We start from the raw sequence: 17,384 nt of genomic DNA, 5'->3' as shown, positions 1-17,384 counted from the left end.
AAATTGTTCAAAAGTGATGGTAAAGACATTTATAATGTTACAAAAGTTCTTCTGTACTTTCTATTCTTCAAAGAAACCTGAAAAAATTCTATTCAGTCGTTTTCAACCTAATAATAATAATAATAAAAACTGTTTTTGAGCAGCAAATCAGCATATTACCATATTAGAATTATTTTTGTAAGATCATGTGACTGAAGTAATAATGCTTAAAATTCAGCTATGAAATCACATTAATAAATTACATTTAAAAATATATTCAAATAGAAAACAGTTATTTTAAAGAATAAAAATATTTAAAAAATTGTTTTTGCTTTTTTGGATCAAATAAATGCAGGCTTGATAAATTTAATAATACTGGTAGAGTATGTTTTGTCATTTTTCTGTTTACATTCAGATTTATTATACACTATAAAAATTACTTTTCAAAGTTGCAAACAAAGATTATTGGAGTACGTTTTAAAAGAAAAGACTCAAAATGTAGTATTTAATTCAGTGTTATTTGTCATTTCTTTGTAATTAATTGTGAAATTTACTAGCAATTTCTGGAAGTATTTTGCTGATACAAGTAGGAGATTTGTATTCCTAAAATGATATTGAAACCAATACATATAAATATATTTATATCTAAAATGTATTGTAGAAAACTTTTTACAATTTTACATTGTTTTCTATTCCTACAATAATATTGGAACCTACAAATAAAATATGAGTATATTTAAATCCTACAGTTTCAAATAGTCTTCTTCTTTTTATTATTACAATTAATAATTTATGCATAACTGCCTCTAAATCTTTTAGGAACATCTTTCTGGAGGCAAATAAGCAGGTGGACGTCAGACAAGAAAAGGGTCAGGTGAGGTTTTGTGTTAGAAAAGCATACTACACTAACCACCGTAATGTAGTACTGGTAATTCGGGTTTTGTTTTGTTAGAAAACACTAAGCCCAGTTGGATAATTTCTTTCACAAGTTAAGACAATCAAAAAACTTTCCTAAGAAATTCCCTGCTGATTTTTTCCAACAGTGTATAATGAGTGGCTGAGATCTTTTATCCTGCTGAGTTCAGCAATCACACAGTCCATTGGCATTAGTCACTCAAGGCTGCATTTCTTTATACTTACTAAACCAACAACAACTTGTTTTTTATAAACTATGTTAACTTGTTGCCCCGACACCAACCTCTGAATCACACTGCATATTCTAAAAATATTTCAGAGAATATTTTTGGATTGAACTTCTCCTAATTGTTTAAAGAATGTGACTTAAACCCAATTAATGAAAAAAAACACACACACACACACACACACACACACACACAGAATGTAAAGGATTAACATGTTGTTTGGGTTCATTTTCAGTTATTACTCCTGCTGTGTTACTGCCAGTCACTGTGATGTACGATGTTATTGGTGTGTGCTGTGAGAATTTTTTTTAATGTTTTGAAACAATCTCACTAAGCTTCTTATGTTAAGTATTAGTTTTTGATAAAATCCATGCATCCACTTAAAACAAAGCACCGTATTAAATGTGTAAACACAATGCACAATCTTTTTTTTTTGCAAAATATAAAAATAATAACCCTTTAATAATGCTTGCTATGTAAATATGAAAAATATGCTACTTATTTTTATGTAATGTGATTATAAAAGATCAAATTGTGATCAAAAGTGTTTCTGCACAAGTTCTTTAAGGTTCATCCCACATTAGAAAGCAAGACTTACTGATTAGAAAATGCACTCCCATTTCACGTATCTCTGACTCATCACACATTTTGCTTATCTGAGGAAATTTTGTGTTTTGTTATCTAATCCAGAAATAGCATGAGGTGTCCTATCTGTAAATGTTTGTGCACATTTGACCGGATGCTGACTTATGCTTTCGAGCTCGTGACAGTGTGTCACTTCTGTCCTTGAGATATGGACAGAGATTTCTTACATTCATTCACGTACATCTAGCATGTCTTAAAGCTGTCTTTTACAAAGTCTAAATGCAGCTTTACAAGCTTACAGCACCATCCCAGTGCTACAAGAAGAAAAAAGTAAGTCTTACAGGTTTGGAAGGACATGAAAGTGAGTAAACAATGAGAGAACGTTCATTTTTGGCTGAACAATCACTTTAAATCACTCTGAGATGTGCCTTTAGTGGTTCTTGTACTGTGTGGCTCTTCTTGTATCCAAACCACTCTGTGTTCCCATTGATATCCAGTGCTACTTGTGAGATACTAGAGATATTGTGCATTCTGCTCTTTTCTGCATGTCTTTCAGATCTAAAGCCTAAGTCGTGTTCACCAGAACAAATGAACCAAACTGTCTTATAACTATAGATCAATTTAAGTACATTTTAAATTTAAAACCATTAGCGTTGGAGACGACATCTTATTGTTTCCTGTCACTTTCCAGTAGTACAGTGGCTAAAAGTGGCAAAAGCCTAAGTACAGTGTAGTGGTTTTTGCATGTGGATGTAAGAGTGAAACGTAACATCCTCTTTAGTTCCCCAAATAGAAGGTGTGAACTGGTGGATGATGTAATCCTGATGTGTGCTGATTTAAGTGGATAAAACGGTCAAGGATCCGAGTATCTGATTGGTTAGCAGCTCTACTGGACGTGGACATGAACTAGATTTAATTGGCTCAGCAAATTGGATCTTTATGCCATCCAGGTTTGAGAAAACAGGATTGTAGCTTGTTGCATCATGCTTTGTCTTTGAGTCTGGCTGTGTAATCTTTGCAGGTTTTTTGTCAAATTTAAGCTTTATGTACGACAAGACTACAAAACTTAATTAATGGTTTGCTAATGTCTTTAATTTGAGGCCTTACGTAAAGATGATGCAGTAACCTAAACAGAAAAGATGCATTTCATTTGTTTAATTTTGGTTACTCATGAGCTTGAATATGCATCCCCATATGGGACTTTAATAAGATTAAGATGCACTGAAATGACAAACAGACCTACATTCACCAGCAGAAAGCTAATCACCACCCCCTTAACGACCATGGGGACTTCAAAATGGGCACATATGGCTGGAACAAAAGAGTGCATCCTCATTGCTGTAAGACCCCCCAAGACGTAACCCTAAGTGCACTAATAAAAAGTAATCTGTTGCTGTCTGCATTACAACAACACATGCACACCACTCTTGTAACTGCAAGCAAAGCTTAGTACAGAACAATGGGTGTGATTGGATTATGAGTCGCAAATCTTTTTGACATCACACAGGCTATGAGCACTTAACTGCACTGTTGCAATATAATGACATGAAACTCTCCAAACCGGTTACACTTACACAGCTTTAGGATGGTTTTGGTATTCTAACCAGTTAACCATGGTATTTGTTGTAAACCTATGGTTTTACAAATGGTAATCAATACGCCAAAAAACAAGGTTACTACATTTTTAATATGATAAAACCATGGTTAATTTTTGTAAGGGGAATGTGTTTTTTTTAAAATGCAGTATAATAATTAAAAAGCATTTTTGTTTTTTTTAACATTAAAGTTGTATTTGTAGTGATACATGATTTCATGAATAAAAACACATTACAGTTTATTTCATGTGCTTTCAAGCAATACGTTTTAAGTGGCATGTTGAGATAAATACAGAAGAGATTATATGATCAGTGTATCAATATATCTGCAAAATTTGTTTTTCATTCTTGTATTATTCAGAATATAGAGGCCTTTTTGAGTAGTTACTGCTAATTCCCAGCAGAGGGAAGTATACAGCTGTACTACTGTCCACAACCATTCTGTTTGATGTAATTCATAACATCTTGGTTATTGTTTCTAACTTAAAAGCTTTTTGAAACCTCAGAGTGTGTGAATTTGATGTTGTAAAAACATTTTATTTATTAGTTTTGAATAAACCTTGTTCTGCATGCACGAAAGCAGAATGGTTCTTCATTATGTCTTTAAATAGGCCTATGATCATCTCCTAAAAATAGCTGTATAAAATAGCCTAATGAGGGAAGCATAATATATGTAATTAGTAAAAGTCCATCATTTAAAAAAATCTGTAGTGACAGTTGAGTCACAATTTACATTTCCTTCAGAAAATGTAAACATAAAGTCTGATGCATTGTTTGAAATTAGTAATTTTTATATTTCAGTAGCAACGTTTACGTTGTTTATGCTAATATACTGTGGACTATAACTGAGGGGACTGATGAACTATAAATATGAGACTGCTAAAGAGGTGAGATTGTAAAACTGTAACTTTAGACATGTAATCAAATTTTGAATCTAATAACAGGGCTGTAAAAGTGTAAAAATATTGTGAGGGATTCATGTACAGCATCAGCGCGACTGACGTTAGTCACGTCACTGCTGTCAAGATCAAAAAAAGTCACAAAATTTTCACTATTTCAAGACTTCTGAGGCCATAAAACAGCAACTACGTGAGGAACAGGACTAAATTTAACTGATTACTCACAGAAAAGTGTACTCTCTCTCCCTCCCTGCTCTGTGCTCTGCTGGTACAAATTGCGCAATGAGCAAACTTGGCTTTCCTTACAGCACCATATAAGGAGGAAAAGGAGGAAATCCCGCGTTTCTCATACGAAATTTAAATATGCTAAAAAACTTGAATATGCTAAAAAAAAAAAAAAAACAAAAAAAGATTAAGGATTTTCTATGCCACCGTAAATTATACACATAGGGTAAAAAACATGTAAATACACTTAACTGCATTTAATGTAGAAACTTTTACATATCTTGCCCCACCTGCATTGCCAGTAGTAACGCCTCTGTGAGGCAGCGGACTTTGAAATCCTTCATGGTAAAATGAAAGCAAAAGGAGAGGGAAATTTGTAATGTGAGAAGCTCTGTGGTGTGAATCAGATGTCAGAATGAGTTCCCACGGTTCCGAAGATCACAAGTAAGACAAAACACGTTTGAAGTCAAGCATGTTTAAATTATTTTCTCAACTTTTGTCAATGTGTTTAACCTACGTGTTGTGTTCACAGTGCTGTCAAGGTGCCCTGTGTGTTTGAGCCTTATAAGAAGCACAAAAGCATAGGCAAATGTCTGATCATCAGTAATGAGCACTTCCGTGAGTATCAGCCTGTATCACCACTCAAATAGGATGAAGTTGTATCTGATCTGCTTACAGTGTTTGGAACTGTTCTTTGATGTGTATCTATTTTTTTGAATGGCTAAAATAACTGTAATATTGAACTTAATGCTACTGTAACTCTAATCTTGCTGAGTCCAGGTTTTCTGTTTTGAGTTCTTATACCACATCTGCTTATAGTTTTGAGATCTTATTCATGTGATTTGTTAGCATGGAAGTCCCGTTTTGTCATTCCTTCAAGTATCTGTTCCTAAAAAATAACCCTCAATTTCCTGATCACTCTGTCAAGGTTTTTTTTTGTTTCTGATTATGAATGTCTGACTGTACTTTACATGGTTACTTATGAAATAAATAAGCAGTAATGGGTCGAAATGGCTTTTTCAGTAAAAAAAAAAGAAGAAGAGAAAAATATTAAGTTAGTGGTATTGAATCAGTCTAGTGACACTTACTGATTCTGTCAGTTACAGCTGAGCTCAAAAGTTTACATACCCCTTGCAGAATCTGCAAAATGTTAATTAGTTTACCAAAATACGAGGGGTCATATAAAAAAGTTATTTTTTATGTAGTACTGACCTACATAATATATAAAAGACGTTTATATATAGTCCCTAAGAGAACATAATAGTTGAATTTATAAAAATGACCCTGTTCAAAAGTTTTGATTCTTAATACTCTGTTGTTACCTGAATGATCCACAGCTGTTTTTTTCTTTGTTTAGTGATAGTTGTTCACGAGTCTCTTGTTTGTCCTAAACAGTTAAACTGTTCTTCAGAAAAATCCTTTAAGTCCCACAAATTCTTTGTTTTTTCAGCATTTTTGTGTATTTGAACTCTTTCCAACAATGTCTGTATGATTTTGAGATCCATTTTTTTTCTTTTCACACTGAGGACAACTTGAGGGACTCATATGCAGCTATTACTGAAGGTTCAAACGCTCACTGATGCTCCTGAAGGAAAATCTATGCATTAAGAACCGAGGGGTGAATGCTTTTTGAATTTAAAGATAAGGGTAAATTTAACTACTGAAGTGTAGTACTAAATGAAAAAAAAAAAGATATTCAGGCAAGATAAGAAAATATACACATCCTCATTTAAAAGTTCAAAATCTCTTAATGCATCATTTTTCCTTCTGAAGCGTCAGTGAGCATTTGGACCTTCTGTAATAGTTACATATGAGTGCCTCAGTTGTCCTCAATGTGAAAAGATGGATCTCAAAATCATACAGTCAGTTGTTGGAAAGGGTTCAAATACACAAAAAATACTGGATCATTCAGGTAACAACAAAGTATTAATAATCAAGCATATGTAAACTTTTGAATAGGTAATTTTTATAAATTCAACTATTGTTTTCTCTTGTGGACTATATGTAACCATCTTTTGTGTGTATATCTTATTTTATGTGTAAATATCTTATTCAGGTCAGTACTAAATAAAAATAACATGCATTTTGTATGATTCCTCTTATTTTGGTAAAATAATTAACATTTTGCAAATTCTGCAAAGTGTATGTAAACTTTTGACCTGTATGTAGTATGTATGTATGAACTGTATGTAATTAACATACATTTTCGTTCCAGGCTCACCACAATGGCATAGACAGGGCTGTTCAGTAGATGAAAACTTACTGTCGACCACGTTCAAGTCCCTTGGTTTTCATGTACAGGTGGAGAAGGACCTGTCAGCTAATGAAATGATTGGTGCACTGAGGAAAGGTACAGTATGATGCCATTTTCAGTATTCGGGATATATCGTTATGCCTGTATGACTTTATAAACATGACGTGTGCCACAGTTTCTAAGGAGAACCACGCAGACAATTCCTGCTTTGTGTGTGTACTGATGAGCCATGGAGAGGAAGGAACAATCCTCGGATCGGATGAGCGCTGGATCCCTGTCAAAACTCTGACCTCTCTCATGACCTCTGACCTCTGCCCTAGTCTGTGTGACAAGCCAAAACTATTCTTCCTACAGGTAGCTGTCACCTACTGAAAACATGGAGCGTTTCATAACATTTTGTCTGTTGTTAACTATTTGTGGTTGGTTTGATTACATATTCAGGCTTGCAGGGGGCTGGAATATGACCCTGGTGTTGAGGCAGACAGTGTAGGATCACCAGGGGAATTTTTTGGAATATCTGACGTTCCCGAGGTGGATTTTCTTTGCTGTTATTCCACAGTGGAAGGTTTGCATTGCACTGACATTGTTGGATTTATTACATTTTCATACTGTCTCTACATACACACGTGTATCAAAAAACATTTATTTCTCAACAGGGTACTACTCTTGGAGAAATCCAGAAAGAGGCTCTATATTTATCCATGAACTTTGCAAGATGTTGATGAACTGTCACCTAGAGATAAGTCAGATTCTGACAAGAGTAAATCATTATGTGGCCAATTACTTCCAGTCTAACACCAGAGACCCGGATACAAATAGAAAGAGACAAATGCCGTGCTTTGCCTCCAGACTGACCAAGGATTTTTACCTTCACGTGCCAGAGAAGAAAAAGAAATTTCATTTTTAATTCACTAACAGCAAGATATGATTTGCAGGGCAGTAGTGTATTATTATGCTAGCTCTTAAATGCAAATACTTTTCATTCTGTGTTCTTGTTTAATCAACTGATGTACAAAATGGCAGATCAATATGGCTAAGTGCATGCAATTAAATAGATACCTCAGGGACTTCATCCATTTGATTATTTTCTCTTTTTATTTCTAAATAAAATTTTCAAACCAAAAGATATTATTATTATTTTGCATTTTCCACAGACCATGGTACACTGTGCTTGCTAAGTAATCAAGCAGAGATTTTGACAAATTATGAAAATCAGAGCACAGGGCAATCGTTTTTTTTTTTTTTTTTTGGGATACACAAACAATGTTATGCAATTCTGTAATTTTTCAAAAACTGAGCTATTACTAAAAAGGGTTACATCAGCTATGGAGACCTACAGAAAGGCAGTTTGCCAACCCTGTGAATGAAGAGAAGAGGTTGCACAAAACCAGCCAGAAAGAAACATGTAAGGCTCAGTGATTCTAGCTCACGGCTAGCAGGTGTTGACAGAATATATTGTAATGCTGTGACTGAACTGGGGACGTAAGTGATTACTAAAGTCACAGTAGATGTTAGAATGAGGTAAAATGCTTTCCTCTTCATGTGGTTTTCTTCATCTCTCTGTCTTCCTCTCTCTCCAGGTCCAGGCTTCTTCAGAGCTCTGAGAACAGCCAAACAGCAGAACAGGTTTATGGCGAGGAAAACTATGAAGTGTACCAGGTACATGCATTTAAAAATGCGCATATAACACGGGTTTACAAATTGCAGAGAAAACACACAACATCCAATAATCATTATCCAGGTAACAATAGAGCATGCGACTTTGTATCTGAGTTGTTTGAACTTCAGAAAGGTTATAGGATGAACCACTGCCAGGTAACGCTCAACACAGATCAGACACTGAAAAAAACGGGCAGTGGTGATAAATCCTGACAAAAACATCATAACACTCCAGAAGCTTGGAAATACATTTCCAAGCACAGAGTTGAATGAACGCAGACATAACATAATCTCACAAACAGAGATGTTTAGGTTGAAGAATTCAGGTGTAATTCCTCTTCCTGTCCCTGTGACAATAAGCCACAGAATGTAGGAGTGTGTAGGAACACCAAACAGAATATTGATGGCATGTAGTGCAAAGTCATATGGTGCATTATAATATCTGGACAAACTGGTTATGGTACATGTTCCATTTGCTGGATGTGCAGCTGTTTCATTTGAGATGTTCATCATACAACTGTCTTTGCATTCGCCTGAACAAAAGAAATAGATCAGATTTTAATCTGCAGAAAACAAAACATCGGTCTACAATGTAAACAAATAATTAATCAAACTTTTAATTTAATGAAAAAGATAAAAAATGTTGTAAACACCTATCTTGACCCAGCATCTGATTTTAAGGATTTACTAATTAGAATATATTGGTTAAGTATTAGTCTAATAATGTTATACATAATGTATATTGCATTATATGGTAATCACATATACACTTCTAGCAGATTCAGCACATAAACAAGTATTAAGATATGAAACTATAGATCTCAACATTTTATCAAATCATACCTCGGATTTTAAAAATAAAAATTTGAAGAAATGCTGTCAAACGATTAATCGTAAGTTTTTGTTTGCACAATATATGTATGTGTACTGTATATATTTATTATGTATATAAAAAAACACACATGCATGGATATATTTAAGAAAAATATGTTATGTTTATATATTAAATATATTTATATATAATATTAATTATAGGAATAAAAATATAAACGTGAATAGAAACGTGAAATGTAAATACATGTAAATATTTCCTAAATACATATTGTTTGTGTGTATTTGTATATACGTAATAAATATACACAGTATACATACATGTATTATGTAAACAAAAACTTTTATTTTAGATGCGATTAATCGTTAGACAGCACTGATAAATAATTGCTTACCAAAAAATAAATAGTTAAATCTCTCCACTCTCTCAGTAGAAATGTATGGTTCTCTTCAGTATGTCGGTGATCGGTGTGGCTCTAACTCAGAATCTACAGAGCTGGATATGTTGTGTGTCATTTTTATTATTCAATGCAAATTTGGCATTGCTAGCAGCACCATGCTTTACTATTTGAGCTACAGGAATGCTTTACATAGAACAGCAATACATAATTTTGGTGGACAATCGTGGACAATGAGCAATGTTCAGTTTATAGAGTAACTTTTATTTATAAATATGATATGATGGCTCGTAACATTTAAAAGAACAGCATACACAGACATTTACACACCAGCATGTTTTCATAAGATTTATTGATGAATATTATACACAGAAGATTGACATCCTCATGGGAGCTCTATAAAAGTCAGAGCACAAGGCAGTTGTTTTTATTTGGATACACAAAAATTGAACATGTTATTCTTTGAAATTCTTTAAAAACGGGAAGTTTTACATTAGCTATGGAGACCTACAGAAAGGCAGTTTGCCAACCCTGTGAATGAAGAGAAGAGGTTGCACAAAACCAGGGAGAAGGAAACATGCAAGACTCAGTGATTCAAGTTCATGGCTAGGAGGTATTGATAGAATATATTGTAATAATGTAATTGTACTGGGAACGTAAGTGATTATTAAAGTCACAGTAGTGATTAGAATGATTAGGAACGCTCTTCTCTTTGTGTGATTTTCTTCTTCTCTCTGTCTTCCTCTCTCTCCAGGACCAGGCTTCTTTAGAGCTCTGAGAACAGCCAAACAGCAAAACAGGTTTATGGCGAGGAAAATGATGAAGTGAACCAGGTACACACATTTATAAAGGTGTATATTACATGGATGTACAAGTTCCAAAGAAAACACATTACATATAATAATCGTTATCCAGGTAACAACGGAGCATGCGACTTTGTATCTGAGATGTTTGAACTTCAGAAAGGTTATAGGATGAACCACCGCCAGGTAACACTCAACACACATCAGACACTGAAAGAAACGGGCAGTGGCAATAAATCCTGACAAAAACATCCTAATGTACCAAAGCCATTGAAATACAATGGCAAGCACAGTTATCAATGAGCGCATACATAACATAATCTCACTGACAGAGATGTTCAGAGTGAAGAACTCAGATGCAATTCCTCTTCCTGTCCCTGTGACAATAAGCCACAGAATATAGGAGTTTGTAGGAAGACCAAACAGGATGCTGATGACATGTAGTACAACATCATATGCACTGTTATAATATCTGGACAAGTAGGTTATGTTGCAAGCTTCACTGGTTGGAGATATGACAGTTTCATTTGAGATGTTCATCATGCAACTGCCTTTGAATTCACCTGAACAAAAATAAGGAATAGAATCAAACTTTAATATGTAGAAAACAAAATAGCAATCCACAATATAAAACAACTGTAACATATTTTTATTTAACACAAAAATGACAAAAACAAATGTTGTGAACAGCTTTCATCAGGTTTCATTAATTAGAAACTGTTTTTATATTAAAATTATATTACTATATTCTCTAATATTCACATATACACCTGTAGATTTAGTCTTAAAGGAGAAGTCTACTTCCAGAACAAAAATGTACAGATAATGTACTCACCCCCTTGTCATACAAAATGTTCATATCTTTGAAAGCATGTTTTATGAGGGAAGCATTTCAGGATTTTTCTACATATAATGGACTGATATGGTGCCCTGAGTCTGAACTTCCAAAATGCAGTGTAAATGTGGCTTCAAACGATCCCAAATGCGGTTGTAAACGATCCCAACCGAGGAAGAAGGGTCTTATCTAACGAAACGATCCGTTATTTTCATTTAAAAAAACTACAATTTAAATACTTTTTAATCTCAAACGCTCGCCTTATCTTGCTCTCCCTGAACTCTGTGTAATTTGACTCAAGACGGTTATGGTATGTCGAAAAACTCCAATCACATTTTCTCCCTCAACTTCAAAAATCATTTCAAAATCATCCTACATCACTGCAGAAGCACCGACCCAGTCTTTGCAAAGTGAACATGCAAAGAAGATCAAACACCCTTAACAAAAAAGGTAAAACAGTGATATAGGGCGATTTTGAAGTTGAGGGAGAACATCAGATTAGAGTTTTTCGACATATTGAAGCCGCATTTAAACTACATTTTGGAAGTTCAAACTCGGGGCACCCTAGAAGTCCATTATATGGAGAAAAAAAATCCTGAAAAAAAACATAATTTCTTTATGACTGAAGAAAGAAAGACATGAACATCTTGGATGACACAGAGTTCAGGGAAAGCAAGACAAGGTGAGCGTGAGATTAAAAAGTATTTAAATTGTAGTTTTTTTTTAATGAAAATAACGGATCGTTTCGCTAGATAAGACCCTTCTTCCTCGGTTGGGATCGTTTACAACCGCATTTGGGATCATTTGAAGCTGCATTTAAACTGCATTTTGGAAGTTCGAACTCAGGGCACCATATCAGTCCATTATATGGAAAAAAAAATCCTGAAATGCTTCCCTCATAAAACATGCTTTCAAAGATATGAACATCTTGTATGACAAGGGGATGAGTACATTATCTGTTAATTTTTGTTCTGGAAGTGGACTTCGCCTTTAAGATAAACAGACCATCTAGATCTCACAGTTTAGTCATATAAATGTAAATGATATAATTATAAAAATAACATTTTGAAAAAAATAATTGCTTACCAGAATATTAATAGTTAAATCGTCTGTACTCAAAAGAAATGTGCGGCTGTCTTCAGTGCGTCAGTGATCAGTGCAGTTCTCACTCAGAATGTACCACGCTCGATATGGTGTGTCAGTTTTATTATTTAATGCAAATTAGGCATTGCTAGCACAATGCTTTACATAGAACAGACAATACATAATTGTTGTGGAAAAAGCGATGTTCAACAGGAGTAATGGCATAAAATTAAACTGAAATAATAATTCAGTTAAACTGAATAACAGCAGTACTGTTTCAGTTTATAGAGTAATGTTTATTTATAAATATAATATGATGGCTCTTACAATAACATTTAAACGAACACCATATACAAACATTTACACATTAACACATTTTAATAAGATGTATTGATGAATATCATACAGAGGAGGTTGACATCATGGCAGTTTCAACAATAGTGTTTATTTGGGATACACAAACAATGAAAAGGTTCTATAATTCTGTCATTTTTCAAAAACTGAGTTATTAATGAAAAAGGTTTCATCAGCTATGGAGACCTACAGAAGGGCAGTTTGCCAACTCTGTGAATGAAGAGAAGAGGTTGCACAAAACCTGCCAGAAAGAAACATGTAAGACTCAGTGAGTCTAGTTCTTGGGTAGCAGGTATTGGTAGAATATATTGTAATGCTGTGATTGAACTGGGAGCGTAAGTGATTACTAAAGTCACAGTAGTTATTAGAATGATGTAATACGCTTTCCTCTTTATGTGGTTTTCTTCATCTCTCTGTCTTCCTCTCTCTCCAGGTCCAGGCTTCTTCAAAGCTCTGAGAACGGCCAAACAGCAGAATAGGTTTATGGCGAGGAAAATTATGAAGTGCACCAGATACAGGCATTTATAATGATGTAAAAAACACGGATTTACAAGTTGCAGAGAAAACACACAACATCCAATAATCATTATCCAGGTAACAATAGAGCATGCTACTTTGTATCTGAGATGTTTGTACTTCAGAAAGGTTATAGGATGAACCACCGCCAGGTAACGCTCAACACAAAGAAGACACTGAAAGAAACGACCAGTGATGACAAATCCTGACAAAAACATCATAACGCTCCAGAGCCTTGGAAATACATGGCCAAGCACAGCACTGAATGAGCGCAGACATAACATGATCTCACAAACAGAGATGTTCAGAGTGAAGAATTCAGATGCAATTCCTCTTCCTGTCCCTGTGAGAATAAGCCACAGAATATAGGAGTGTGTAGGAAGACCAAACAGGATGCTGGTGACATGTAATACAACATCATAGGGTGCCATGTAATAATATCTGGATATATCAGTTATGTTACATGCTCCATTTGTTGGAAGTGTGGCAGTTTCATCTGAGATGTTCATCATATGAGTGTGTTTGCATTCACCTGAACAACAGCAACAAAAAATATAAATAAGACTTTAATCTGCAGAAAACTATGGAAGCTAGTTTTTGCCACAGAATAAAAAATACATATAAAAGGTAATCATGACTTTTTTTGAGAACTGTGAGATTTTACACAAACGAAAAACAAAAAACAAAACAAACAAACAAACAAAAAAAAAACAAAAAAAAAAACATGGTTACTAGTTAAATGGTAACCACAAATCAACCATGGTCTTGCTGCACCATGGTTTAACTGTAGTATATGTAGTAAAAGTATGGTTATACAAATGGTCATCATTGTGCCAAAAACCATGGTTACTAGATTTTTACTATAATAAATCCATGGTTTTTTTTTTTCATAAGGGGATGATAACATTTGCGAGTTCACTGTAAACAATTAGTTGGAAACTTGATGTTTCCGAATTTGTTCATTTAAATTAACATTTTAAGTTTTAATTGTCTCAAGTTTGTAAACTAGAGTATATGCCCTCTCAATAAGTAAATAAATAAAATTAAAATAAAAATGTGTTCATCATTTTATTAACAATACCACGTTTTCAAATATCGCGAGAACTCGTGAAGACCGTTGCAAACAGATGACGGTCGTTTGCCATAGTGAGCTTCCCCACAAGGTTTGGAAATTTTCTCTATCTGCAAATTTGGTCAGTGTTATTTGTATTTGTAGGTTTAATATTACGTATGTTGTCTAAGAACAGTACAAGTATGGTTTAAAGTGTCGTATCTCGTTATGTGTGTTAGTTTCGCGGCACTCTAAAGCCTCAAAACACCGAAGGTTCCACAGCACTTTCTACATGAATATTATGATCAATATTATCCCATGCGGTACTGAGCTAAATTTAGATAGATAACGATAAAAGGACAGTTTGGTAAGTTTTATTTGAGGTCGTTCAAATAGAGTGTGAGACAGAGCGCAACGGACAACTGTATGGATTTAGAATGGCGGGAATTTGAAAAAATGAACTTCTTCAAATTTGACAGCGTCTTATGATCCCTAAAAGACATCCGTCCCTTTTTTGAACTTTTATTCCATGGCAGAATAAAAAAGAGAACTGTGAAATGCAAAGTCAGAATAGCAAGATATAAATCAGAATTTAGTTTTTTAATTTATTAATTCTGTGGCGGAAACGGACTTCCATAGTATACAACATACATCTAGAATGTCAAATAACGAAATTTATCAAACATTTAATTGAATAAACAAAATAACGAATATTGAAAACAGCTGTCTTGATCCAGCATCAGATAGTAAGGTTTCGTTAGGAAGAATGTATTCAAGTATTAGTCAATCAGTGTTACATGTATATAATGTAAATTATAGTATGTAATATTCACAAGAAAAATGATTGCTTACCAGAATATTAATAGTCAAATCCACTCTCCACTCTCTCTACATAAATGTAAGATTCATGCACTTCAGTGCATCAGTGATCAGTGCAGTTCTCACTCAAAATGTACAGTGTTGGTTATGTTGTATGTCAGTTTTATTATTGAATGCAAATTTGGCTTTAGCGCCATCCATGCTTTACTCTCTGAGCTACAGGAATGCTTTACATAGAAGAGCAATACATAATTTTTGTGGACAAAGTAATGTTCAGCAGGTGTGTATGTATAACATTAAAATCTGCTTAATTTTACAACATACTACTGAATAACGTTAGTAACATTTCTGTTTAAGAGTAACATTTATTTATAAATATGGTGTGATGGGATGGTAACATTTAAAAGAACAACATATAAAAGCAGTGTCAGTGACACATTTATACACCAATAGATGAATATCATACTGAGAAGATTGACATCTTCATGACAGCTGTATTAAAAATCATAACACAAGGCAATTGTTTTTATTGGGATACACAAACAATGAACTTGTTATGTAATTCTTTAATTCTGTAAAAAGAAAAGTGTTATATCAGCTATGGAGACCCACAGAAAGGCAGTTTGCCAACCCTGTAAATGAAGAGAAGAGGTTGCACAAAACCAGCCAGAAAAAAACATGTAAGACTCATTGAGTCTAATTCATGGCTAGCAGGTATTGATAGAATATATTGTAATGTTGTGATTGTATTGGGAACATAAGCAATTACTAAAGTCACAGTAGTAATTAGAATGATTAGAAACGCTCTTCTCTTTGTGTGATTTTCTTTTTCTCTCTGTCTTTGTCTCTCTCCAGGTCCAGGCTTCTTCAAAGCTCTGAGAACAGCCAAACAGCAAAACAGGTTTATGGTGAGGAAAATTATAAAGTGTACCAGGAACACGCATTTAGAAAAGCGAATATTACATGGGTGTACAAGTGCCAGAATAAACACATTAAATGTAATAATCATTATCCAGGTAACAATGGAGCATGCGACTTTGTATCTGAGAGGTTTAAACTTCAGAAAGGTTACAGGATGAACCACCGCCAGGTAACACTCAACACACATCAGACACTGAAAGAAACGGGCAGTGGCAATAAATCCTGACAAAAATATTCTAACGTACCAAAGCCTTGGAAATACAATGGCAAGTACAGTTATCAGTGAGCGCATAGATGACATAATCTCACTGGCAGAGATGTTCAAAGTGAAGAATTCAGGTGCAATTCCTCTTCCTGTCCCTGTGACAATAAGCCACAGAATATAGGAGTGTGTAGGAAGACCAAACAGGAAATTTATGACTTGTAGTACAACATAATATGGTGCTTTGTTAAAATTTCTGGATATGTAGGTTATGTTACATGTTTCATTTGTTGGAGATATGGCAGTTTCATTTGAGATGTTCATCATACAACTGCCTTTGATTTCACCTGAACAAAAATAAGGAATAGAATCAGACAAAAAATAAAATGTCAATCTACAATACAAAAAAAACACATTTATAATATTTTAAAGTTAACATAAAGTGACAAAAACAAATGTTGTAAGCAGCGTCTGGTATTATGGTGACCATTTATATCTTACAGTTTACTCATATCATATTTTGTTTGTAAATTCTAATTATAAAAATAACATTTCGAAGAAAGATAATTGGTTACCGTCAGTCTTTCCACAGTCAAATTGTTCCACTCTCAACAGAAATGCACGGCTGTCTTCAGTGCATCAGTGATCAGTGCAGTTCTCACTCAGAATCTACAACGCTGGATATGCTGTATGTCAGTTTTATTATTTATTATTTAATTTGAATATGCATTTGACAATTTATGATTGTTATAAAAAAATACTAAATCATTAGTTAACAACTGATTCAGAGATGTTCACATAGTCATATTTAAAAGCACTTGAGATAGGAAATGGTTTCATCATATTGTATCTCTTGTCTCCGTGTTTATCCGTGTCTTCCGAGTTCTTGTTTCATCTTCGTCTCTAGTTGTGGATAAATTACTTTCAAGTGATCATCACCTGTCATTCCAAAAGGAAAAGCACTTGAAGTAAGTACTCTGATCAAAGTTTCATGGCACCTGATATGTGGCTATTTGATACACCCTGCAGGGAGCCATATGTCACTGCAGTCTGTCTTGACATTAAAACTGAGTTAGGAAATATAGACACATAAGTATACAGCGTAGTCACTAAAATTAATATGCAAAACCACAAACTAACAAAGAAGTATAGGTTTTATTTATACATATTTTTAAAATAAGCACCTAAAGGCATGCATATCTTTCCTAATTACACAGTCAGACTATACTATAA

The 17,384-nt window shown here is 34.1% G+C and overlaps 1 protein-coding gene and 1 long non-coding RNA gene across 2 annotated transcripts; both read left to right on the top strand.

The window, feature by feature from the left end:
• Positions 1-4,753: 4,753 nt before the first annotated feature.
• On the top strand, positions 4,754-7,794 carry casp21 (caspase 21, apoptosis-related cysteine peptidase). Its single transcript, XM_051092730.1, has 6 exons — positions 4,754-4,869; positions 4,958-5,043; positions 6,641-6,775; positions 6,855-7,033; positions 7,121-7,244; positions 7,336-7,794. Exons 1-6 carry the CDS (start codon positions 4,841-4,843, stop codon positions 7,584-7,586), a joined length of 804 nt encoding a protein of 267 aa, XP_050948687.1. The 5' UTR covers positions 4,754-4,840; the 3' UTR covers positions 7,587-7,794.
• A 2,517-nt stretch (positions 7,795-10,311) lies between these two features.
• LOC127152743 (uncharacterized) lies at positions 10,312-13,768 on the top strand. The gene is made up of 3 exons (XR_007825131.1): positions 10,312-10,400; positions 10,483-10,556; positions 13,076-13,768. It is a non-coding gene; the product is annotated as an uncharacterized LOC127152743 (long non-coding RNA).
• Positions 13,769-17,384: the final 3,616 nt, after the last annotated feature.

This window comes from Labeo rohita, chromosome 21, assembly GCF_022985175.1.
Source record: "Labeo rohita strain BAU-BD-2019 chromosome 21, IGBB_LRoh.1.0, whole genome shotgun sequence".
Classification (NCBI taxonomy): Eukaryota; Metazoa; Chordata; class Actinopteri; order Cypriniformes; family Cyprinidae; genus Labeo; species Labeo rohita.
This window is presented reverse-complemented; position numbering and strand designations above follow the sequence as displayed.

Coding starts and splice junctions, on each gene's coding strand:
- casp21 (XM_051092730.1), top strand. CDS start 4,841: ATGAGTTCCCACGGTTCCGAAGATCACAA. Junction 6,776..6,854: donor GATTGGTGCACTGAGGAAAG/GTACAGTATGAT, acceptor CGTGTGCCACAG/TTTCTAAGGAGAACCACGCA. Junction 7,034..7,120: donor CAAAACTATTCTTCCTACAG/GTAGCTGTCACC, acceptor TTACATATTCAG/GCTTGCAGGGGGCTGGAATA.